Source organism: Ascaphus truei, chromosome 20, assembly GCF_040206685.1.
Source record: "Ascaphus truei isolate aAscTru1 chromosome 20, aAscTru1.hap1, whole genome shotgun sequence".
NCBI lineage: Eukaryota > Metazoa > Chordata > Amphibia > Anura > Ascaphidae > Ascaphus > Ascaphus truei.
In genome coordinates, this window is record NC_134502.1 from 7,449,740 (window position 1) to 7,476,148 (window position 26,409).

A 26,409-nucleotide genomic window follows, 5' to 3' on the forward strand; every position below is an offset into this window, starting at 1 on the left:
ATAACTGCGGGCAGCGGTAGCGCCGGGGACAGGGAGAAGGCACAGATAGTACTTACTGTGTCCTCCATGGGGAAAGAATGGCTGCTCGTTGGGGGCGGGCTCATATAGAGCTTGGCCGCGCACCCACAAAGCCTGGGAGCGCGCGCCAATCAGCTGTCAGGTAGGGGGAGGTTTTTTTTTTTTTTCAGCGCGAGCAGGGAAAATTTCAGCGCGAAATTTTAAAAAACAAACACGTGTGATGCTTGGGCCAATATTTACTCGCCCGGGGGTTAAATCCCCTCGCCCTGGGCGTGTAAATGTATATGATTGTCGAACACTGTATATATATATATATATATATATATTATATCTTATACTATATTAGTGAAAGCACTGTATGTTTGCCTGCCTGGATGTCCGGTGTCCCTAGGGGAAATCTCATTGGTCCCTTGGGTCGCCCGCCCCCGCACACCTCTCATTGGCCTGAGGCGGAGTGACGGGCCAAACACACCATCACACACACACACACAACACAGCAGCTCTATACACACACACACACACACAACACAGCAGCTCTATACACACACACACACACACACACACACACACACACACACACACACACAACACAGCAGCTCTATACACACACACACACACACAACACAGCAGCTCTATACACACACACACACACACACAACACAGCAGCTCTATACACACACACACACACACACACACACACACACACACACAACACAGCAGCTCTATACACACACACACACACACACACACAACACAGCAGCTCTATACACACACACACACACACACACACACAACACAGCAGCTCTATACACACACACAACACAGCAGCTCTATACACACACACACACACACACACACACACAACACAGCAGCTCTATACACACACACACACACCCTCTGTCCGCCCCCCTCCCCCACCCCCTCCTGGCTCCGGACGGGAAGCGCGGCCCTCCTACCCCAGCCGCTCCTTACCTCCCCGGCGCTACCACCCGCTCAGGTAAGTCACTGTGTGTCCCGCCTCAGCCTCAGGCCCACTGCGCGTCCCGCCTCAGCCTCAGGCCCACTGCGCATGCCGCCTCAGGCCCACTGCGCGTCCCGCCTCAGCCTCAGGCCCACACACACAGGGCGCTTCCTACCGCCGCTCAGCCAGACGCCACATCGAGCGGGCGGCGGGGGGGGGGGGGGGAGCGCGAGTCTTAGGCCCACACAGGGCGCTTGCTTCCTACCGCCGCTCAGCCGGATGCCACATCGATCGGGCGCCGGGGGGGGGAACGCGAGTCTTAGGCCCACACAGGGCGCTTCCTGCAGCCGCCTGCACGCCTCACTCAGCAGGACGGCACATCGGGGGACCAAGCGGGCGCCGGGGGGGGGGGGGGGGGGGGGAGCGCGAGTCACAGGGAACGGGGGGGGGGGGGGAGTCACGGGGAACGGGGGGGGGGAGTCACGGGGAACGGGGGGGGGGGCCACCAGCCGAACCAGCAGGGGGACGGACGCACGGAGGAGGGGGGGGAAATGCCCATACATAAATTATGACAATACATATGCCCACTGCTCTCCACCCCCCCCACTCCCCTTTCCCCCCCACTCCCCTTTCCCCCCCACTCCCCTTTCCCCCCCCACTCCCCTTTCCCCCCCCCCACTCCCCTTTCCCCCCCCCACTCCCCTTTCCCCCCCCCACTACCCTTTCCCCCCCCCACTCCCCTTTCCCCCCCCCCCACTCCCCTTTCCCCCCCCCGCTCCCTTTCTCCCCACCGCTCCCCTTTCTCCCCCCCCTGCTCCCCTTTCTCCCCCCCCGCTCCCCTTTCTCCCCCCCCCCTGCTCCCCTTTCTCCCCCCCCGCTCCCCTTTCTCCCCCCCCTGCTCCCCTTTCTCCCCCCCGCTCCCCTTTCTCCCCCCCGCTCCCCTTTCTCCCCCCCCCGCTCCCCTTTCTCCCCCCCCGCTCCAGTTTCTCTCCCCCCCGCTCCCCTTTCTCCCCCCCTTTCTCCCCCCTGCTCCCCTTTCTCCCCCCCCGCTCCCCTTTCTCCCCCCCCCCCCGCTCCCCTTTCTCCCCCCCCCCGCTCCCCTTTCTCCCCCCCCCCGCTCCCCTTTCTCCCCCCCCGCTCCCCTTTCTCCCCCCCCCCGCTCCCCTTTCTCCCCCCCCGCTCCCCTTTCTCCCCCCCGCTCCCCTTTCTCCCCCCCGCTCCCCTTTCTCCCCCCCCGCTCCCCTTTCTCCCCCCCGCTCCCCTTTCTCCCCCCCCCCCCGCTCCCCTTTCTCCACCCCCCCCGCTCCCCTTTCTCCACCCCCCCCCGCTCCCCTTTCTCCCCCCCCCCGCTCACCTTTCTCCCCCCCCCGCTCCCCTTTCTCCCCCCCCTCCCCCCCCCTCCCCTTTCTCCCCCCCCTCCCCCCCCGCTCCCCTTTCTCCCCCCGCCCGAAACCTTTACAACAAATACTCACCTATTGTTCCACGAGTTATAAATAATTCTACCTATTACGCATTTACATCCCGGGCAACGCCGGGTCTCTCAGCTAGTATATATATATATAAATGTAAATACAACTGTATGCTCATCTGCATGTCTTAGACAGGTCTGCAACCCCGCCTTTCACCATTATCACCCAGCACACAGCACTTCCACTGGAGCAAGGGATTCTGGGGAATGACATGCAAATGAGCACACAGTGCCACTTTTTGCTTCAAAAACCATTTTTAACATGGTTCCCTATAGGCTTAAGCTTGCTGCATGGTCACAGCTTTGAGCACAGCCAGGGTCAGGGCGCTTACCCATAAAACCCACCCACAGACAGCTGTTTCGACCTTTATGGGTCTTATCAGTGTGGGGTTGGTAAACTGGGTATGCAGAGAAGCTAAAGGATGGGGTTTACCATACTGAGTTAAAAAAAGAGGAAAAAAGTGGAGAGTGAACTCCAATGATCCAAATGCTAAACAATCATATGTATGTGGATAAGCAATCACTGTCCAGGTGTAACCAGGAAAAAAGTCTCAAAGCAGGTGTGGGTAGAAAATATAAAGCCTATAGGCTTAAGCTTGCTGCATGGTCACAGCTTTGAGCACAGCCAGGATATATATTAAGTTATGGTGGGTGAAAAACTTAAATTATTATATATATTAAGTTATGGTGGGTGAAAAAGGTGACAGAAAACCTCTACTATTAGCAAATACTGTTGTTAATATGTATGTATATATAACATATATTGTTTATACTAAAATATTGATGTGATAATAACCTGAATAACATGGATGTTAAACAATTTTAAATACATTAATATATCCAAATATTGTGGAAAAAATAGAACCCTATTATCACATCAACATTATTTTGTGGATTTTTTGAGGACAGCAAAAATATGAGGTTGCCCATATTAGTTTAAGAGCAATGTATCATAAGATACTTAACAATGAGAGAGAATTTGAATAATCTCACATGCATACAAACTGTATTCTATATATAGACCTTATTACTTTATGTTGTACATACATAATCTATTACTTAAGTATATATAGAATATCTCTATGCCTCTGAGTTAGAGACGCACATATGTACTGTGACAGAAACCAGGGGTTGGTAATAAACTCCATATACAGGGCTCCCAGGATACTGAACAGTTTCTGTCCTGTCTAAGCTGAACAGGGCAGCCTCGTGGTACAGGCACTCCATTCCACAGTTTGTCTGCTGCCTGTTTTCTGTCACCTGTCATGCTGATTAGAGTTCAGGTATATAAGACCTGTTTCCTGTTTCCTCTGAGCCCCGCCCAAGAGCCTGGAAGGCTGCTGAACTGCAGAGGGGTGAGAAAGCCTCTTTCCCAAATCGCTTCATTCATTCTGTTAGTTTGTCTAAAGACTGCAAAGGTACTTATTTTGTTGGTGGAAGTGGACAAGCCACTTCCAACTCTGAGTCAGGGACATCTAAGTTTAAGTTATCGCTCAGACGAGCAGCTTTTTGTTTGGCTTTGTTTTCTGTTTAAACTGTGGCAGTCTCAGTGCCTGGGACTGAATAAACCAGGCATAGCCTGTTTAAAGGAACAGTACGTGACGTCTCATCATTTAACCTACCCTAAAAGACCGTGTTCTAACAGTCCCGGACAGACGGCGGAGCCCCGGAGTAAGCCGTTTGTCACATATGGTGGAGAATGCGGGCAGAACACTGAAAGGTCTGGGGGTTAAAGAACTTTAAAAAAAAAAAAAAAAAAGAAGGTTTTTTTTTTCTCTCTCTCCAAACAAGATGGAAGACGTGGTGAGTGCGCTGGTACGCAATGTCGCTGTCCAGAAAGACGCGAATGAAGCCCAGCAACAGGCGAGTGAAACCCAGCGACAGCTGTTAATAGCCCAGCAAGAGACTAATGCAAACCAGCAAGAGACAAACCGCCTGCTGAGAGAGGAGCAAAAGCGGTTCGCTCAGGGCTTACAGCAGGAACTCGAGATCCTGAGGGGGACTATCAGTAACCTTCCACTGGCAGAGGCAGCCCCAGTTCCGAAAATGACCAGGGCAAGCCACTACCTTCAGAAGATGGGACCCTCGGATGATGTGGAAGCCTATCTTCTCACGTTTGAACGCACGGCACAGAGAGAGGGATGGCCAGAAGCTGAGTGGGCTGGTCTAATCGCACCCTTCCTAAGCGGCGAACCCCAGAAGGCTTACTTTGATCTAGAGCCCGCCGAAGCTAACGTCTATGCAAAATTGAAGTTCGAGATCCTCGCCCGCCTCGGCGTAACCACGGCTGTTCGTGCCCAAAGGTTTCACGCATGGTCCTTCACGATGGATAAAGCCACCCGAAGCCAGATGTATGACCTCATCCACCTCGCCCGGAAGTGGCTACAACCCGAGATCAACTCAGCAAGCCACATCGTGGAACGGTTGGTCATGGACCAGTTCTTGAGGAAACTTCCCTCTGCCTTACGCCGTTGGGTCAGTCGGAGTGACCCCCACAATGCGGATGAGCTTGTGGCCCTTGTAGAAAGGTACAGTGCAGCAGAAGAGCACCCGCAACCCACAGTCGTGGAGCAACCCCACTATCCGAGGTTCCAGGACTCTTCCAGAGACGGTAAAAGGGTACCGGGGTTAAGGGGCACTGAAGAGCGGCGACCACCTTCACGCCGCTCCAGCAACAGTGGTTCGCACACTAAGGGCAATAGCCAACATGGGGAGCCGGGAAAAGGCTCTAAGTGGGACACAGACTATGTACCTAAATGTGTAAATTGTCATGAGAGGGGCCACACAGCAAAAATCTGCCCACTAAATGATGAGCCCATGCAATGCAACAGCGTGGAACCTTATTCGCTGTTGTCCCAATGTATGGGCCCTAGCCCAGAGGACCCCTTGAATAACCATCTGTGGGCATTTGTAAAGGTTAATGGTAAGAGGGTTCGGGCACTTCTTGACTCTGGGAGTATGGTCACACTAGTGTCCGAATACCTATTGCCCATTAAGAAGAAACAGGTAAACAGTTCACAAAGAGTGGCAATTTGTTGTATACATGGGGATAATCATGAATATTCCACTGTTGATGTTTTTTTTGAAACAGAATTTGGTTCTTTAGATTTCAAGGTGGGTGTTGTACCCAAACTGGCACATGATGTGTTAATAGGGACCGACTTTCCCCATTTTCTAAAAATGTGGTCCCCAGCTCAGAATAGCGCCCAGAGTTCAATAGCAGACCATAACGAAGTGTTAGAAGAAACAAATCCTTTCCCTTTTTCAGAAATGGAGGTTGACGAGGGCCCAAATAAGAAGGGGGAAAAGGAGGAGTGCTGTGAAATTCCCTTCCCCATCACTACTTTGGTAGGGAATACCCCAAATCAAGATGTTGATCAGGCACTTACCACCCCAGTACAGGATAAGACCCTCGCTGACCTAGAGGTCAGTCCTGGGAGTTTTAAGAAGGCCCAGTGGGAGGACCCCACATTAGCGGTAGCAAGGGGAAATATACGGGACCAGAATAGTACTCATGGCCAACCAGATAGGTCACTTGCTTACCCCTACTTCGAGGTAGAGAACGACCTAGTATATCGGGTTGATAAAAGAAAATCAGTTACAACTAAACAATTGTTGGTACCACGGACATTCCGTAACGTAGTATTACACCTCGCACATAGTCATCCATTGGGGGGACACCTAGGGGTGGAAAAGACAAAAGAAAAGGTTCTCCGAAGCTTTTATTGGCCTGGGGTTCTGGCAGAAATTACAAACTATTGTTCCTCATGCCCAGAATGTCAGATCACCGCCCCGTTCAAAGCATACCGCAGCCCATTGGTACCCCTTCCCATAATAGAGGTACCATTTGACCGGATTGCTATGGATCTAGTAGGACCCCTAATAAAGTCTGCTAGGGGACATCAGCATATATTGGTAATATTAGATTATGCTACCCGATATCCGGAGGCAGTTCCCCTACGTAGCACCTCTGCTAAAAACATAGCAAAAGAGTTAGTACTTCTGTTTTCCCAGGTCGGAATTCCTAAAGAGATCTTATCTGACCAGGGAACACCATTTATGTCCCAAGTAACAAAAGAGCTATGTAAACTCCTAAAAATCAAGCATCTCAGAACCTCAGTCTATCATCCACAAACAGATGGTTTAGTGGAAAGGTTCAATAAAACCTTAAAGAGCATGTTACGCCGGGCGGTCGATAAGGATGGGAAAAACTGGGACTGTTTGTTACCATACCTGTTATTTGCCATTAGGGAAGTTCCCCAGTCATCCACAGGCTTCTCCCCGTTTGAACTATTGTATGGCCGACATCCAAGGGGCTTACTGGATATAGCCAAAGAAACTTGGGAACACGAGGTTACCCCTTACAGAAGTGTAATAGAGCATGTTGCCCAAATGCAGGACCGCATTGCTGCAGTCCTATCCATAGTGAGGGAACACATGGAGAAAGCTCAAGAAGCACAAAGGAATACGTATAATAAGGGTGCTAGGGTCAGAATTTTTTTTCCAGGTGATAGGGTACTAGTTCTGGTTCCCACCGTGGAGAGTAAATTCCTTGCTAAATGGCATGGGCCATATGAGGTCTTGGAAAGAGTGGGAGAAGTAAATTATAGGGTAAGGCAGCCAGGTAGGAGGAAACCTGAGCAAATTTACCATATAAACCTACTCAAGCCCTGGAAAGATAGAGAGGTCTTGTTAACCCTAGTACCCCCAGGTCCGTCAGAGAATCAAGAAACTGACCCAGAGGTTAGCATAGCTGAAACACTGTCCGTGCATCAGAAACGAGAGGTCCAGAGTTTAGTGAGAAGGAACAAAGAAATCTTCTCTACACAGCCAGGTAAAACTAACGTAATTATACATGACATAGTCTCTGAACCGGGGGTCCGAGTTAACCTTAAACCGTACCGAATCCCAGAGGCCAAGAGAGAGGCTATAAGTTTAGAGGTTAAAAAAATGCTAAAACTAGGCGTAATTGAGGAATCCCAAAGTGGGTGGAACAGCCCTATAGTTTTAGTCCCAAAGCCAGACGGTACAACAAGGTTTTGTAATGACTACCGGAAACTAAACGCGGTGTCAAAATTTGATACTTATCCTATGCCCAGGGTGGATGAACTTGTAGAGAGACTGGGCAAAGCCCGATATCTCACAACCCTAGACCTAACAAAAGGGTACTGGCAGGTTCCCCTCACAGAAAGGGCAAAAGAAAAAACAGCCTTCTCAACCCCAGACGGCCTCTTTCAATATAAGGTGCTGCCTTTTGGCTTACATGGAGCTCCCGCCACATTCCAAAGAATGATGGATAAAATTTTAAAACCACATGTTCGGTACGCTGCCGCCTACCTGGATGATGTGGTAATCCATAGTGAAGATTGGCAGTCCCACCTTCCAAAGGTCCAAGCTGTGCTCGACGCAGTTCGGTCTGCTGGACTAACTGCTAACCCCGCTAAATGCACTATTGGTCTGGAGGAGGCCAAGTATCTGGGGTATTCTATTGGTAGAGGGTTACTCAAACCACAAACACTCAAAGTAGAGGCGATACAAAATTGGCCAAGGCCAGTCACAAAAAAACAAGTAAGGACCTTTTTGGGGTTAATTGGCTACTATAGGAGGTTTATTCCCAATTTTGCAACTAAGGCAACCCCACTAACCGACCTCACAAAAGCAAGAGGACCGCTAATGGTAAAGTGGTCCCCCGAAGCCGAACAGGCCTTTAGAAGCCTGAAAGAAGCTCTCTGTGCCCAACCAGTGTTGGTCACACCTGACTTCTCCAAAGAATTCGTAGTCCAAACCGACGCATCTGAGGTAGGGCTGGGGGCGGTACTCTCCCAGGAGTCTCAAGGGGAGGAGCACCCCATCCTTTATTTAAGTAGGAAACTAAAACCCCAGGAGAAAAATTACTCCATAGTCGAGAAAGAGTGTCTCGCAATAAAGTGGGCTGTAGAGACACTCAAGTATTATCTGTTGGGGAGAAAGTTCCGATTGGTCACAGATCATGCACCCCTTACCTGGATGTGTCAAAATAGGGAGAAGAACGCTAGGGTGACCAGGTGGTTCCTAAGCCTACAGCCCTTTAAATTTTCTGTGGAACACAGGTCGGGGCACAAACATGGCAATGCCGACGGGTTGTCAAGGATGCACTCCCTAATATCCATGGTCGCTCACACCTCGAGGTCTGAGCTGGGGGGGAGGATATGTGACAGAAACCAGGGGTTGGTAATAAACTCCATATACAGGGCTCCCAGGATACTGAACAGTTTCTGTCCTGTCTAAGCTGAACAGGGCAGCCTCGTGGTACAGGCACTCCATTCCACAGTTTGTCTGCTGCCTGTTTTCTGTCACCTGTCATGCTGATTAGAGTTCAGGTATATAAGACCTGTTTCCTGTTTCCTCTGAGCCCCGCCCAAGAGTCTGGAAGGCTGCTGAACTGCAGAGGGGTGAGAAAGCCTCTTTCCCAAATCGCTTCATTCATTCTGTTAGTTTGTCTAAAGACTGCAAAGGTACTTATTTTGTTGGTGGAAGTGGACAAGCCACTTCCAACTCTGAGTCAGGGACATCTAAGTTTAAGTTATCGCTCAGACGAGCAGCTTTTTGTTTGGCTTTGTTTTCTGTTTAAACTGTGGCAGTCTCAGTGCCTGGGACTGAATAAACCAGGCATAGCCTGTTTAAAGGAACAGTACGTGACGTCTCATCATTTAACCTACCCTAAAAGACCGTGTTCTAACAGTCCCGGACAGACGGCGGAGCCCCGGAGTAAGCCGTTTGTCACAGTACGTATACGAAGATGAATCCAATGAATATGAACAAAAATTATTAAAGTTGAAGTTGATTTGCAAACATAATAATAGAAATCTCAGTGATGTATTTTATGATGAAGATAGAGACTACAATAGTAATAACTTATTGAAATGTAATCAAATATTATGAAAGAGAGAGGGCCTCATGCAGTAAAGTCCAATAGAAAAAATCACCAGGGTTTTTAAATCGCCATTTTTGACAGCGTTGCTATCACGATATGCAGAAATCCCCGAATACCAGTGATAGTAACATTTCAACAAATGGTGAGTAGCCGGCGCCGAGATGGTCTGCCCGCCGAAAATGGAACAACCGGCGAGTTGATTTTGCTGCAGAGAGAGAGAGCGACGCCTCTCTCTCTGCGCAAATCTCGCCCGAAATGAAAATATTTGAATTTTAATTTTCTTACTAGTGTAGATGAGCAGGGGGTCTCTGGAGCAGGGGGTCTCTGGAGCAGGGGGTCTCCAGAGCAGAACCACATTGATTTCAGGTCCGGGGACCCCATGCTTGCCAAGATACAGGCCCAGTTATGGGGTGCCAGTATCTTCTATGCGTGTAAATGTCCCTGTCACGTGACGTGGGACATTTACATACATAGGAGATACCGGCACCCCATAATGGGGCCTGTATCTCGGGAATCAGTGGTTTCCCGGACCTGAAAATAATGAGGTTCTGCTCCGGAGACCCCTACTACAATAAATTTGTAATACAATTGAAATTAAAATATGTAATAACCAGAAATACACAACCCACCCCCCTGTGCCCCCACATAAAACCATCATTTTTTTTTTACACAAAGGATTCATACCACAGGCCGGCGTTGGTCCCCGGTTGTTCCCTACTGGTGTCCGCAGGCCACACACAGCACGCTGGGTGGTACCCACGGGTGTCTGGGGTTCCTCAGGTGGCCCCTGCAGGTGTCCGAGGGTCCTCAGGTGGTCCCCGTGGGTGTCCGGGGTTCCTTGGGTGGTCCCCGTGGGCCTCGGGTGGTCCCTGTGGGTCTCCGCTGGCCTGTGGTATCATTCCTGTATTTAAAAAAACATGGCCTAGATTTCAATAAATACACTCCAACCCACCAAACACATACAGTACAGTACAGTAATGGGCAAAATAACTATTATCCAGATAGGGATAATAGATTATTTGCCCATTATTAAACACAACATTAGCCAGCCAGCATAAATACAGTAAATGAGAACTTCTTTACTTACCCCTGCCAACATGAAGGGCATCCTCGTCAGCATACAGTACTGCAGGGCCATGTCCTCCGATGCCAGAAAAAATACATAAAAAATACACTCTAGTGGCCCCTAACCTTTTAATCAACTTAGCAGTTAACAACCGCTATAGTAATTAAGGAGTTAACCCACCCTGCCCCACTACCCACCAGGAGGCCTAACCACCCACCCTGGACCAACTATACCAACCCTGGACGCATTGAGCGGCACAGAAGTACATCATACTCATATAATATGGGAATTATAAGCTTGAATGTCAAAATATACAAAAATAAAACAAATACAACAAGCTTCTAGAAACAAAAATTAAAACCCCTAGCCAACCAAGCAATTAACTAAATAAAACCACTAGTCAATCAATTAAATAAATAAAACCACTAGGCCAGGGGTCTCCAAACCTGTCCTCAAGAGCCGCACACAGGCCAGCTTTTATGGATATCCCTGTTTCAGCACAGGTGGCTCAATCAGTGGCTCAGTCACGCACTGAGGAACTGATTGAGCCACCTGTGCTGAAACAGGGATATCCATAAAAGCTGGCCTGTGTGCGGCTCTTGAGGACAGGTTTGGAGACCCCTGCACTAGGCATTCAATAAAATGATTAAAACCCCTATGCAATCGGAAGGCGCACGCGCAATGGGTTGGAGATGGCGGTGTAACTTCACAGCTCCGCCAACCGTCGGCAGCTTAATGTAAATAAAGTGTTGTCAAACCGAATTCAGAAACTTACAAATACTCTCTAGAGGCCCCCGATACTTCACAGACCTTAAAGCAGAAGGCCCGGCGCAAATCAGATGTGCGCTCGTATTTCACGGGCTCGGGCAAGGCCGGGGTGGCGGAGCTCTCGGCGGTCTCGGACTCGGACTCAGCCCAAGAGCCAGAGGGGGCTACAGCGGGTCACTCAAAGATAATAAAAAAGGAAATAGCCAGGCTCCTCATAGACTTAAAGGCCTTTTTCAGAGGGGAGGTGGAGGGGCTCAGGAGGGATATCCTTCAGATTGGAAATCGTACAAGTGAGCTGGAGGATCGTATGGAGGAGAGTTCCAAATGTCACCAGGAGACTAATACGCGGCTGGGAGCATTGGAGGCGAGGATTGGTGAACTGGAGTCCCGGCAGGAAGACTGCGAGAACAGGGACCGGCGCAACAACCTGCGCGTCTGCAGGATCCCTGAGGAGATTGTCGATCCAGAGGCCCTGCTGAGCCGGTGGATGTCGTCCATTCTAAAACTGAGTCTGAACTGTTGATGGACCGCTGCCATAGGGCCCTGCGGTCAGGGCCTCTGCCTACAAACCCCCCCAGGGATATCATTCTCCGGCTGCACCATTTTAAAACTAAGGAGGAGGTGTGCAGGATTACGAGGGCTACCCCACACATTACCTTCGAGGGGATCACCCTCACCATGTTTCAGGATATTTCCCCCCTCACTCTCGCTCGCAGACGAGCAGTGCTGCACATCACCAAAGAGTTAAGGGACTTAGATATACGGTACCGGTGGGCCTTTCCTTTTGCCCTGGTGGTGCTCAAAAATGGCCGCTCACACGTGTTGAAGCACCCCTCTGAAGGTACCGCCTTCCTAAAGAAGTTAGGAATAAAGGGGGCTACGGACACGGCCCACCCGGTGAGCCAGGAGACAAGCCCGTCTGGTGCGGCGCCAAGGGGGTCGGTGTCCTCCTCCCCGAAGGACAAAAGAAGGGAGAGGGTGGGGGGGGGGGAACAAAAGCTCCTAAGCCCCTAAGACGCTGAAGTTGCGGAAAGATGCCGTCAAAGTTGGTTTGAATATCTTTTACCGGTTTAGCCCCTGTTTCGCACAAGTTACAACTCCTGGCTTGGGTTGCCCTGGAACCTTTACAGCAAATACAAGCAGGTGGGAACTTTGGATACCCCTCGAGCAGCTATACCTAAATACTGGACCCTAAAATGGCCGTTCCAGGCTTACCTGGGAAAGAAGAAGCAGGAAGGGCGCGCAGAACTTCATGGCGGCATGGATTTTGGCGCGAGTAAATGCTCCAATGCCTCGGTCCGCCTTCAGATCCGCCTCCAGACCCACCCTCTCCCTTCGAGGGTCAGCCTTCGACTGAGTCCACCTCGCCCATCTGGATGACGTCACCTGGCCAGGTCTCGTGAGGACGAGAGGCGCACTTAGGACCGCGAGAGCCAGGACGGAAGCTCGCGAGACGTGGCAGACCGGAAGTAACGCGGTACTCCCTGGCGGGGGTGCGCGAACTCCGCCGCTGGGGAGACGCGTAAGGGGGGAGAGGAAGAGGCGAGGGGGGGAATATTGCTGCCCCAGAACACTGCAGGACATACACGGCGGGGTGATAAACCCGAAACTCTAGCAGGAGTTAAGTGGGCCAGGGATCCAGGCAACGGGGGGGCGGAAGTTTTAGGAGCCTCTGAAAGCTCCCGGCCAGCAGTGGCTTACTGCTCAGTGATAGGGAAGCAGACTGGAAAACGGCATAGGCCACGGGGTGCTCAGGGGACTCGAGACAGGGGCCAGAAGATAAGTTGGCTTGTTTGTTTAAGGGTAGTTTGTTTATTAGTTGGGAGCAAGGGGTTCCGTAGTTTTCAAGGGATTAGAGCTGAGTTCAATCGTAGCAGTTATAGGGGGGAGGGGAGAGGGGAGATAGCTATAGATATTTTAGTAGTAAGAGTTTGTGTTTCATTAGTTGCGGCTGCTGGCGGGGGGGGGGGCTTGTCGCCACTCTGCCCGTAGGCATGTGCTTCGGAAGCGGGGAGGTGGGCCTAGCCTGCATTCCCGGCAAAGTCCCGGGTGCTCATGGCCGGAGTCGTGGGCCATGGAGCTGGATCAGGAGGGAGGGGGGTCCAGATAGGGAGAGTCTCTCCCGGGTGATGAACCCGAGGTCCGGTGGGACCAACACGGCTCTATTTGTTCATGTTTGTTTTCTTTGTCTTTGTTTTTCCCTTGTGTTCTTTCCTTCCCCTATCCCAGTCCCCCAAGGCGATAGAAAGAAGATCTGCAGCGGCCACCAAAACAGTCAAAGAGACCTCCAACTTACTCTACACCTGGGTAAGCACGAGCTCTACTGTAAACATATCCACCCAATCCACACTAAGATATGGCGGTAACATTTCTATCCCAGAATGTCAAGCGGTTCAATAGCCCAAACAAGAGAAAAATTGCCTTTTCGGAATTTAAACGCAGGAGGGCAGGCGTGGTCTTCCTACAAGAGACCCACTTCAGCTCCCGTAACAGCCCAAAGTTCCTAGACAAGCATTTTAAGCAAGTGTACATGTCCTCGGCAGGGGGAAAAAAAAAAGGTGAAGCTATATTATTCCATAATAAATCCCTCTTTCAAGTCGAGAAGGTGAAGCGAGATCCAAAGGGGAGATATCTTATTTTGGTAGGCCTCCTAAAACAAAGTAGAATGACACTGGCCTGCTTGTACGCGCCCAGCGTGGGAGAACCCCAGTTCTTTGATGCATTTTCCAGACGCTCCAGCGCTGGGCGGACGGACTCGTAGTCCTAGCAGGGGATCTTGATAAGGTCATGGACCCTCGGGTGGATCGTTCCCCTCTCCAGCAGAATCTGAAGAGGGAAGGTAACGGCCCCTTGCTGAAAGGTCTGAGGCAAATGGGTCTCATAGACATATGGAGAGAACAACACCAGGGAGACCGTAGCTACACATTCTACTCCCATCCCCATGACAGTTACTGTAGGATTGACCACTTCTTTGTCTCTAGAAGAATGGTCCCACAGATTTCCGACACCAAAATACATGCAATTACATGGTCGGATCATGCGTCGGTAGAGCTGCGATGCATGCAAATTGGGTCTGCTAGGTCAGGAGCAAATTGGAAGCTAAATGAATCATTGATTAAAATACCAGATATCGAGAAGCTAGTTAAAGATGAAATCTCAAGATATTTTCAGACTAACCTCGGCAGTGTGGAATCCCACAATACGTTGTGGGAGGCTCACAAGGCCACGATGCGGGGGGTACTGATAGGTATAGCAGCCGGTAAGAAAAAGCAGCGGGAGGCCAAATTGACTCAGCTTTAACAGAGGTCGCAAGAACTCTCTACACTACATAGCCGTTCAGGTAGAGGGGACACATTACAGGAGTTGAAGGATGTAAGGATTGAACTTAACCTCCTCCTCACCTCCATGGCCGAGAAAGATCTAAACTGGGCACAGAGGAAGTTCTTTGAGAAGGCTAATAAACTGGACACTATGCTAGCCACCAGACTCCGCAATAGGAATCCAAATTTTAATATACACTCTATCAGGACAGCAGAGGGGCGGGTCTCCTCTAACCCCAAAGTTATAGTGGAGGAGTTTAAAAAGTTTTATTCACAGCTATACAATGGGGAGAAGGTGGTCCACAATGCTAAGACAAGCAGTAAACTGCGGAAATTCTTAGCAGACGCAGCTTTGCCACAACTGAACAGCTTGGAACGAGAGGCAATTCAATGCGACTTCTCAGGGGAAGAACTAGCAGCAGTGGTCAAAAGTTTAAAGTCATCTAAAGCCCCCGGCCCGGATGGGTTCTCTACAAAAAATTCATAGGAGTTCTAGCTCCACACATGCTCCGGATGTTTAACGGAGTACTAGCGGGAGAGACATTCGCTGAGCAGATGCTCCAGGCGTCGATTTCCTTGATTCATAAAGGGGACAAAGACCCCACAAATTGTCAAAGTTACAGGCCGATATCTTTGATTAATTCAGATGTTAAAATCTATTCCTAATTACTGGCCAACCGTTTAAGTGTCATCCTGCCGAGGCTAATCCATCCAGATCAAGTTGGCTTTGTTAGAAATAGACAAGCGGCCGACAATACCAGACGGATTGTAGACATAATAGATTTTGTAGAAGCAAGCGGGATCCAGAGCGTAGTTTTAAGCTTAGATGCGGAAAAGGCCTTCGGCCCAATTAGACTGGCGAAATTTATCCCGGGCTCTTCCCTTTCTGCCCCAGGCGGTGCGGGGAACGGGGGGACTTGGTACACATGCTGTGGTCTTGCCCGAAAATAGTACCTATCTGGGTCCAGATTAGAGATTGGCTACAGAGGATTTTTTTGGGCCTCCAAATTCAGCTTGACCCATGGCTGTTCTTGTTAAGCAAACCCACAAATGAGGTTTCAAGCTCGGGGAACAAATTAATTGCACACTTTGCAACAGCTATGAGGTGCGAGACCGCAGCATTGTGGAATCAGAACGCAATTCCTTCATTAGCAAAGATCAGGAACAGAATTTGGTTCATATGCCGAATGGAAAAGTTAACAAGCCTAGTTAACGACTCGGGCGATAAATTCCAAAAGGTCTGGTTGCCTTGGTTGGCCCAGACAGATATCCAGGGGGTGAATGATGCCACAATCTGGCTGTGATTGAAGTAAGTGAGTTCTCCTCTGATGGGTGACCTGGAGCCAGACAGGACGGGCTGACTTAGGGAGGGCCCACCCGGGAGGGCCCACCCCCCTGGGTAGAACCCCCTGGGTAGAACTAGTAGGGCAGAAGCAGTATCGCTCGTGCGGGTATGGGTGAGCCGCACCGCAGAAGTGGCTAGCGTCTGATGGACGAGGCTCAAGAATGCACAGATGGTCACTCATCGCCTGACCTTCCCCTCCCAACTTCCCCCCCCCCCCACTCTCCATTGTAGTCTTGGTTTTGTGGTCGTGTTGTCGTGTTGTCTCCCCATCACGTGTCTGTTCTGTGTTGTACAACCCAGACAGTTCTTTGTCTACTCAGGACAGTTGTCAACAGTTGTCAACATTAGGATCCGCCAGGCACTTTTTTATCCTGATGTGTAAATAAACGTTTTTTCTACACCACCACGACCTGCTGCGGGTTTTCATTCGGCTGCGCGCCGTTCCTGCCTCCTACGGGGGGGAGTGTCTTTTTGTACGCAAAAAAAAACTAATAAAGAGAAAGTTATAAAAAATAAAAATAAAAAAACCCTATGCAATCAATTACATAAATCATACCACTAGCCAAAAAATATATTTAATACCTAAAAGCAGTAACCAACACAACAATTAATTCATACAACCACTAGGCAACACATTATTAAAACCAGTAGCCACCAAAAAACATCATTAAATAAAATCGCTACCCAATCTGTAAAAAGAAAAAAAAACAAGCCATCACAATTCAAATCAATTTAATCTAAACAATAAAAAGACATTTGAAAAGAAAACAGTCAACAGAAAAAATGCATTTGCAAAAAATGCACTGGCTCCCACTGTATTCATCTGTACCCTAAACAGGCACAGATTAATACATTAGCAGTCAACGGGCAATGAAAAACATAAAAAAAAGAGTACAAACATGTAAAAAAAAGTACATACATTCAATATTTATCTTACCTTTAGAAGCGTTGGCCCTCCGAATCCTGGGGAATCAGCAAGCTCTCATACCGTGACGTCAAAAAACACAATCCAACACCATCCACCGTGACGATCAAGGACAGGCAACACAATTCTTCTTTCTTTAATCTTCCATCATCTTCTTCTTTCTTCATCTGTGATTATTTCTTGTTTTTCTTTATCTTCTGTCTTTATTTAATTTAATTCTGTCTATGATTCAAAATAGGGAAAAAGGAGACCAAAAGCGCACCAGCACAAACGGAGCAGGAAGGACCCAAAACGAAAAATAATTAAAAGGGCACTTTAATGTGACAAAAGACCCATCCAATGCGTTTCGAACATCACAGCGTTCTTTTTCAAGGAAACTTTGTTGGATTGCATTAGTATAAATATTCAGTCAACTCTACCAGTGTTTATCCCCTGATGAAATCCGCTGAGACGGAGGAAACGCGTAGGGTCACATGGTACAGGAAACTACGGTGGCCAAGCAGCTCAAACTCAAGCTCCAGAGCACAGACGTCAGTTCCTGCATCCTGCTACTTGATCGGTGGGTGATTGAATACAGCCAGAAACATCTACCTTCCCTGCAGAGGAGAAAGGTTGCACCGGCAGCATATCCCACAGCAGGGCTGATTCACAGCAGCTACATTTGTATGCAGATGGAAGACTTCTGAAACCTGGACGTCAGCGTGGTGCATGGGCTTGTCCCATAAATTGCTTATTTTAAACTGACAAAGTGTGAGTTGGCAATCGTCTGTTCATGATAATTGAAACCTTTTAAATAATCTGAATTTACACTAGGATCGGGCGCTTTTTCTTTCTTCTCTTTTTCATATATATATACATATATAAATCAGACAATTGGTTCCTGACAGCGAGGATACCCTGTGTAACTCGTAATAGCAACAGAAGAAAAGGATGTTATTTTTACACCCAATCTGTTTGTTTAATGCGAGATGGTACAATCTGTTGTCATGACTGCAGGAGTGTTATAAGCATTTGTGTGTGATCTGTGTAACTATAATAACTTCAAAAGACACTTTATAATTTTAAAACCCAACCATTCAATCATCATGATATCATGTTACAATTACTCTTGTGTATCTATTCCCTTCCAAGAATACATCCACGTTAAAAAAAAAAAACATTTTGATCAAGTTGTTGAAGAAAATATGATTTTTTGTGTATATTATGGAGGAAAATTGTTTCATGTCCTTCCCATCTCTAGTCATCATCTATATATCCCCTCCCTATAAGTCCTCCTTTTGCCCCATATAACCGCTCCCTATAATGTCTCCTATTACCCCATAAAACCGGTTCTATTACTCCTCGTATTGCTCCATATAACCCCTCCCTATAAATCCTCCTATTGCTCCATATAACTGATCCCTATAACTCCTCCTATTACCCCATATAACCACTCCCTATAACTCCTCCTATTGCTCCATATAACCCCTCCCTATAACTCCTCCTATTACACTATATAACCCCTCCCTATATAGGGTGACCAGATTTTCAAAATAAAAAACCGGGACACAATAAAAAATTATTTATAAAACAAATTAAATCACGTGACACACCCCGTTGCCATGACAACGAGACACTGACGTCAGGCGGTGACATGTTGCCATGAGAATGTGGCATCTTATGATGCCTCGGCACCATAATGCATCCCGTTGGTGGGGGCTGCAGTGTGTGTCTATGTGTATAGGAGGTGGGCCCTGCAGTGTGTTTTGTGTGTATACAGTGGCGACCAACTTTATTCGAACTTGGCTAGTTCCGCGATTTTCTGAATATCCCGGTGATGTTCGGTTTAGTGTCGTTTTCGCCCGGGATGTATTGCGTTATTTCGCGCCCGTGATTTAAACATTTTATTCCCGGTGGTTGCAATACTGCAATGCCGTGTAAAAACACATGGGGCGTTTGCGAGCTGTTATCTTTGAAGCCGAGAAATTCATGAATTGTAATGCAGTATATACTGTATATATACTGTATATATATAACAACAACCCCTATAACCCCTAACATACACATACAGTACTGTATATGCACATCAATGATACTATAGGCCGTCCCCTGGCGAGATGTGTTTGCAGCAGAGAGAGATCCGCTGCTCTCTCTGCGCAAACATCGGCACATTAAAAATTATTTAAAATACATTTTTATTCATAGTGTAGATGTGCAGGGGGTCTCCGGAGCTGAACCGCGTTGGTTTCAGGTCCGGGGACCCCCTGCTCCCCGAGATACAGCCCCCTTTATGAGGTGCCGGTATCCCTCTGCATTTTAAGGTCCCGATCACGTGACCGCGGCATGTAAACCAAGCAGAGGGATACCGGCACCCCCTAAAGGGGCCTGTATCTTAGGGAGCAGGGGGTCCCCAGACTTAAACCAAAGCGGTTCATCTCCGGAGACCCCCTGCACATCTACAGTATGCTGCTTTGTTACCATAGCACATAGCCGCAAAGGTAAGGAACGAATGTTTATTTATATACAGTATGTGTTTTATTCATATATAAATAATTGACAAATTAAAATTAAATAAAAAAAATGTAGGCATTAATTAAAATTAAGACTTTTAAAAATGTGACCTTCCTTACCTTACACTTTGCAAAATAGGGTCTCTTGCTCTCCTCGTGGTAGTCAGTGACATCACTGCCATGCAGGGCCGCAGACAGCTTTCCTGGGCCCAGAAAGAACGTTTTCACCAGGGCCCTCTACCCACGTTTCAACGGCCTTGCGAGAACCCCCCCTCCTCACTCTCACCCCACCTCACACTCCCTAGTCACCCATTCCTTCCCTCCCCTCTCTCTTACACCCCCACCTCCATGTATTTTTCTCCCCTCCCCACACTCAACCTCCCTCCCGAATATATGTGCACACACAGTGACACACACACACACAAAAAGTGACAAACACACACAGCCCCCCTCCTCATACTTCCCCCTCCTCATACCTGCCCCCTCATACTTCCCCCTCTTCATCTCCCCTCATAATTCCTCTCCTCATTCCTCTCCTCATACCTCTCCCTCCCCATCCTTTCCTCATACCTACCCTCTCCCCCCTCCTTATATCTCCCCTCCTCATACATTCCCCATCCCTTCCCCATCCCTCCTCATACCTACCCCATCCCTCCTCATACCTGCCCCATCCCTCCTCATACCTGCCCAATCCCTCCTCATACCTGCCCCAATCCTCCCCATACCTCCTCCAATCCTCCCCATACCTTCCCCTCAGCTCCTCATACCTTCCCCTAGCTCCTCATATCTCCCCCTCCTCATACCTTCCCCTCCCCTCCTCATACCTTCCCCATCCCTCCTCATAAGTGCCCCATTCCTCCCCATACCTGCCCCATCCCTCCTCCTCCCCTGCTCATACTTTCCCCTACCCTCCTCATACCTTCCCCTCCCCTCCTCATACCTTCCCCTTCCCCTCCTCATACCTTCCCCATCCCTCCTCATACCTTCCCCATACCTCCCCATACCTTCCCCATCCCTCCCCCTCCCCTCCTCATTCCTTCCCCTCAGCTCCTCATACCTTCCACTCAGCTCCTCATACCTTCCCCTCAGCTCCTCATATCCTCCCCTCCTCATATCTCCCCCTCCTCATACCTTCCCCTCAGCTCCTCAGATCTCCCTCTCCTCATATCTCCCCCTCCTCATACCTTTCCCCCAGCTCCTCATATCTCCCCCTCCTCATACCTTTCCCTCAGCTCCTCATATCTCCTCCTCCTCATACCTTCCCCTCAGCTCCTCATATCTCCCCCTCCTCATACCTTCCCCTCAGCTCCTCATATCTTCCCCTCCTCATACCTTCCCCTCAGCACCTCATATCTCCCCCTCCTCATACCTTTCCCTCAGCTCCTCATATCTTCCCCTCCTCATACCTTCCCCTCAGCACCTCATATCTCCCCCTCCTCATACCTTTCCCTCAGCTCCTCATATCTCCCCCTCCTCATAACTTTCCCTCAGCTCCTCATATCTCCCCCTCCACATACCTTCCCCCAGCTCCTCATATCTCCCCCTCCTCATACCTTCCCCCCAGCTCCTCATATCTCCCCCTCCTCATACCTTCCCCCCAGCTCCTCATATCTCCCCCACCTCATACCTTCCCCCCAGCTCCTCATATCTCCCCCTCCTCATACCTTCCCCCCAGCTCCTCATATCTCCCCCTCCTCATACCTTCCCCCAGCTCGTCATTTCTCCCCCTCCTCATACCTTTCCTTCAGCTCCTCCTATGACACACACAGACAGACAGGAGACACACACATAGACAGACAGAGCACACACACACACACACACACACACACACACACACACACACACACACACACACACACAGGATACAGACAGGACACACACACACACTACCTCTCTCTCACTGAGAAGCAGCTCACTCCATCTTATTTAGTTTCAATTAAAAATGTGTATAAAGGAAATTTGAAGTAGCTGTTTGAGAGGAGAAAGGTTGGAACACATGCTGAGTTAATATTGATATAATATAAGTTTGTACATAATGCGCAGTTTTGTTTGAAATGTTTTCTATGAAATGTAATGTTGGAAAAAAAATCACTAAAAAGAGGTCCTCCAATTCCTCCATATAACTACTCCCTATAACTCCTCCTATTACCCCATATAACCGTTCCCAATAACTTCTCTTATTGCCCATATAACCCCTCTCTATAATTCCTTCTAGAGCCCAATTTAACTCTCCCTATTACTACTCCTCTTGCCCCATATAACCGCTAGAACGTATACTTATCTGTACATAGAGATGTTGTGCTATTTATTGGTCATCAAAAATAATGATTGATTCCTCTCATTGCTAGTGCCATCACACCGGGACTTCTGTCATTTGTCCCTTGTGGGATTGGTTGAGCATGAAAAAAAAAGGGATGTATATTTGGAAGTAGCACTGATTCCCAGGGTGCTGTCATTTCCTTGATACGATAATTAAGGAGAGAGGGTGTAATTAATGGCTGCATTCTCAGGACACCTACACAACTTATAAAAACTGACAGAGGGAGTCCATCCTTTCTGTGTGTGACACTTACAGACTGAGGGAGCACCTCTAGGAGCACCTCTACCTGCGTGTGTGACACTGACAGACTGAAATAGCCCCTCTCCCTGTGTGTGTATGACAGTGACAGACTGAGCGAGCTTATGTCCTTTGTGTGTGACACTGACAGACTTAGACAGGCCCTCGCACTGTGTTAGACACTGACAGACTGAGGGTACCTCTCTCATGTGCGTGTGACACTGACAGACTGAGGGTACCTCTCTCATGTGTTTGACACTGACAGACTGAGGGAGCCCCTCTCCCTGTGTGTGTGACACTGACAGACTGAGGGAGCCCCTCTCCCTGTGTGTGTGATACTGACAGACTGAGGGAGCGCCTCTCCCTGTGTGTGTGTGACACTGACAGACTGAGGGAGCCCCTCTGTGTGTGTGACACTGACAGACTGGGAGCCCCTCTCCCTGTGTGTGTGTGTGACACTGACAGACTGAGGGAGCCCCTCTCCCTGTGAGTTAGAGATGAATCACACACATGGACAGGTCTGCTGTTTATACAGAATTGGAAGATTGCTCCTGGTTATAATGTGGGTTTTATACAAATTAGCTGTGGAAGTGTGTATGTGCTGGGAGCCAGTGCGAGGCTGTTATCTGCCTGGTAGCATCATTAATGAATATCTGAGCAGTTCTGGAGACGTTATTATAGGGGGATCTTTTCCAATTCATGTGGGCAGAAGCTACAGTGAAAACCTATTCACGAGCAAACCTGCAGATCTTAAATGTCAGACGTAAGCTTTCATTGAATGTTACTATCTTTTTTTGCTATCAGTGATTACTGTGTACAAGTGTGACACAGACAGAAAAATCCCCTTCTGTGTGTGTGTGACACTGACAGACTGAGGCAGTGCCTTTCTTTGTGTTTGGGAGACACTTGCAGATGGTGGGTGCCCCTTTCCCATATACAGTATTTGTGTGTGACACTTTGAATGAGGGTGCCACCCTCTCCGTGTGTGTTTGACACTGATAGAAATGAGCCCCTCTCCTTGTGCGTGTGTGACACTGACAGTCTGATGAATCCCTGTGTAACACTGACAGAGGTAGTATGCTCCATGTGTGACACTGACAGGCTGAGGATACACTATGTGTGACACTGACAGGCTGAGGGATCTTCTCTTGGTGTATGTGTATACTGTATGAGACCCTGGCAGACTGAGTGTTGTGACATTTATTCCTCTCCCTTCAGTTTTGAATTCCAGAGATATCAGAACATGCGAGCAATGACATTTGCAGTAGAGCAGATTAACGCAAATCCTGAGGGGACATTCGGGATGCTGTCAGGAGGACAAGGACAAGGAAGCATCCCCAATTACCGGTGCCACAAAGGGCCACCTCTAGCAGGTGTCATTGGAGACTCGGCATCCACACGATCCATCCTAATGGCCCACATGTTGGGACTGTACAGATACCCACAGGTAAGAGAGCTACGAGTGTGTTATAAATAGATGGACTTGAAATAAGACGGGCACATGAGCATTGGTTACATAAGCCCAGGAGATCACTTCTTCATGGGTAGAGGAGCAATGTAGTTGCATCTTATGATCCAAAAATTATTCAAGCCTGAGGACCCCGTCAAGGTTAACTCCAGTTTAGCAGGCACCTGTACTATATAAATAACATTTCTTATTGTTCTATGGACTAAACTTAGCCAAATATGTGACAGTGCCCAAAGGATGAAATGAATGATCATTATGCTACGAGTGATTTAGCGCAATTAATAACAGACATAAGCCACTAACATGGTTCCGTTAGCATTATGATGGGAAACTGTAAGTGTGCAAGTTCCTAAGTGAAAAATAATAATTTATTATTAAAATAATAACTACACACCCGCGTGAGGTCCTTTTTTAAAGGGAAGAAATCACATGGTACATCAACCAATAAGGTTACTTTATGTACCATGTGATTGTCTCATTTTTGCCTAAAGTGTCATTTTTAGGCAATTATGAGTGGGCATCACATCTTATGCTAGGGACCCCGGGACCGTTCTGGGGATATCTTGATCCCCATGCCCTCTTTACTTTTCCAGTTTGTGCTGAAGCAGGGAACCCTAGCGGTGAGTCGCAAGAATGTTTCCAGGGTAGGATTTTGCCAGAGCACTGTGCTTCAATGTGCCCAAAAATCTTACCTAGTTCCCGGGTATATCTTTGGGGTATGCCATAACTCGGGATCCCCACTACATAGCAACAATCTGATTGAAGTTTCTCAGCAAAACCCACCTTCAAACTCATAGCCTCGTGAGCTCCGCTGCCCAGCACCCCTGGAAAGGCAAAATACAGAAAATACTGACTTTTCGCATAATTTATCCACAGTCACCGTGATGCATACACAACATTTGGGTCCAAGAGCTGACACTCTAAGACCTTTACACATAGATCGGGGGTAACCAAGTAGGCTTAACCTTTATTATTGAGCCTGGTTACGCCATCACTGTCACAACAAGTCATTGAATCTTGTCTATGACTAGCGGACCCGTGGACTACTAAGGTGTTATTATATTATTACTATTTTATCATCTATTTCAGGTTGTTTTAGTTTATCTTGCCTAATGTATGTATCTACTGTAAGGGCCAATATATTGTATTTTTACTGTATATACATAGGAAAGACAGGGCTAACGCCATCTTGGACTAGGTTATAAAATATATATATATAGTGTATATATATATATATATATTTTATAACCTAGTCCATATATATATATATATATATATATATATATATATATATATATATATATATATATATATATATATATATATATATATATATATATATATATATATATATATATATATATATATATATATGCAAATATTTGCATATTTGCTTTCCTGTGGAGGGTTTTTGTCACTTTTTTTACTCACCATAACTTAACTCAGTATTATGTTTTATATATATATATATATAGACATATGGAGACCAGGGGATCCTGATAGCCAAAAAGAGACAGCACACTGCAGGTATGGTATCAAAACAGTGTATTCAGTAACACAAGGCTGCCAACGTTTCGGTCCTCCCAACGGGACCTTCCTCAGGGCAATGCACTATATATAAAGAAAATATATATATATATAAAGAAAAGAAGAAAGAGTGCATGCCCCATCGCGTAAAAAAGTAAATTTTCCCATTCTTTTCTCTATGGAGGATTTCACTGTTGGCTTAGGATATTGTCCTGATATTTTTAAACCATCAATAATCATGTGGCCTCTTCATAGTGTCCCTAACCTATCAGAGCTTTGTTTGTTGATTATGCATTTCATGTATATATTTGTTATATCTTTTATATAATTTACAAATGTTATTTTATTATTTTATTGTTATACCATAATATATCTAGCAGATGTGTCTAATTGGATATTTCCTTTAAGATATCTTTATCTACGTCATTAACTGTGATACCATTTCATGATACTATTTCATTGTAGAAGGTACAACCTTATGCTAAGTGTTAGCCCATTGGTTGATTGAATAAGTATGCATCCAAATACACCATTGGTTAGTAACGGGTTGCTAGGCAACCCAGTGGGTATAAACACACAGCCTGTTAGCTCCATTGCACTTCCCCCTTTGAGAAAGTCACCCTAGAGTGACGGAAAGCGTAAGGGAGCGCTGCTACACTGCACGCAGTGATATTACGTCAGGGCGCCACCGCGCATGCGCACTAATAGACCAAATCGAGTGCGGGACATTCTGCAGCTGCCAGAAACAGCATATCTGCTTTTATTGGACTTTTGTGATGATACCAGATGCCCCGGTGTTCCTCAATGTTCCGCTGTTTGCCTATACCACGGAGTGTGATTCCGGCCGTGGATTCCGGACGCAGGGCCACCTGCTGGGCGTTGATTAAATTCACAATCGCTTGTTTTAAACTTACCCTTGTGAGGGTATTTCTTTCCACCCCCCCCCCCCCTTCCCCTTCCGGCCATCATTAAATGTACTTTTTTACGCGATGGGGCGTGCGCGCTCTCTTCTTTTCTTCCTCTAGGTGCTAACTGTATGTGGTTCATCCTTTTGAGAGCTGCCAAAGATCCCCACACTTCTACCAATCATCCACTAATTATTCACCATCTGATGGACTTTCTGAAGGAATGGGTTCTATATACGTCTATTTATTTTCCTTTTTTTGCACTTACACCTATATTATTTTGTACCCATTCATTGTCTGTATATATTCCTATTTAGGATCCTTATTTTTATTTTTTCACATCACTTTGGCGCTAATATATATATATACAGCATAGTTACCAGTCCAAGAACCGGTTAGGTTGATTGAATTGGTTGATTGAATAATTATGCATCCAAATGCACCATTGGTTAGTAACGGGTTGCTAGGCAACCCAGTGGGTATAAACACACAGCCTGTTAGCTCCATTGCACGGCCCTGAGGAAGGTCTCCCTGTGGGACCGAAACGTTGGCTTGCTTATCGAATTTCCAGGACTGTCTGTATAGAGATCAATACACATTTTAAAAGTGCATTTCTAACTCTAAATGGGGTTCAGGATTGTAAAGAATAAAACTTGTCTGGTACAGGCGGGGAAAACAA

The 26,409-nt window shown here is 47.7% G+C and overlaps 1 protein-coding gene across 1 annotated transcript in view; it reads left to right on the forward strand.

Moving 5' to 3' along the window:
* The window catches only part of LOC142471467 (extracellular calcium-sensing receptor-like), a 64,080-nt gene that overhangs the window by 31,628 nt on the left and 6,043 nt on the right, over positions 1-26,409 (forward strand). The window contains exon 5 of the mRNA XM_075578265.1: positions 6,315-6,334. Coding sequence (XP_075434380.1) covers positions 6,315-6,334 — 20 coding nt within the window. The remainder of the gene's footprint in view (positions 1-6,314; positions 6,335-26,409) is intronic.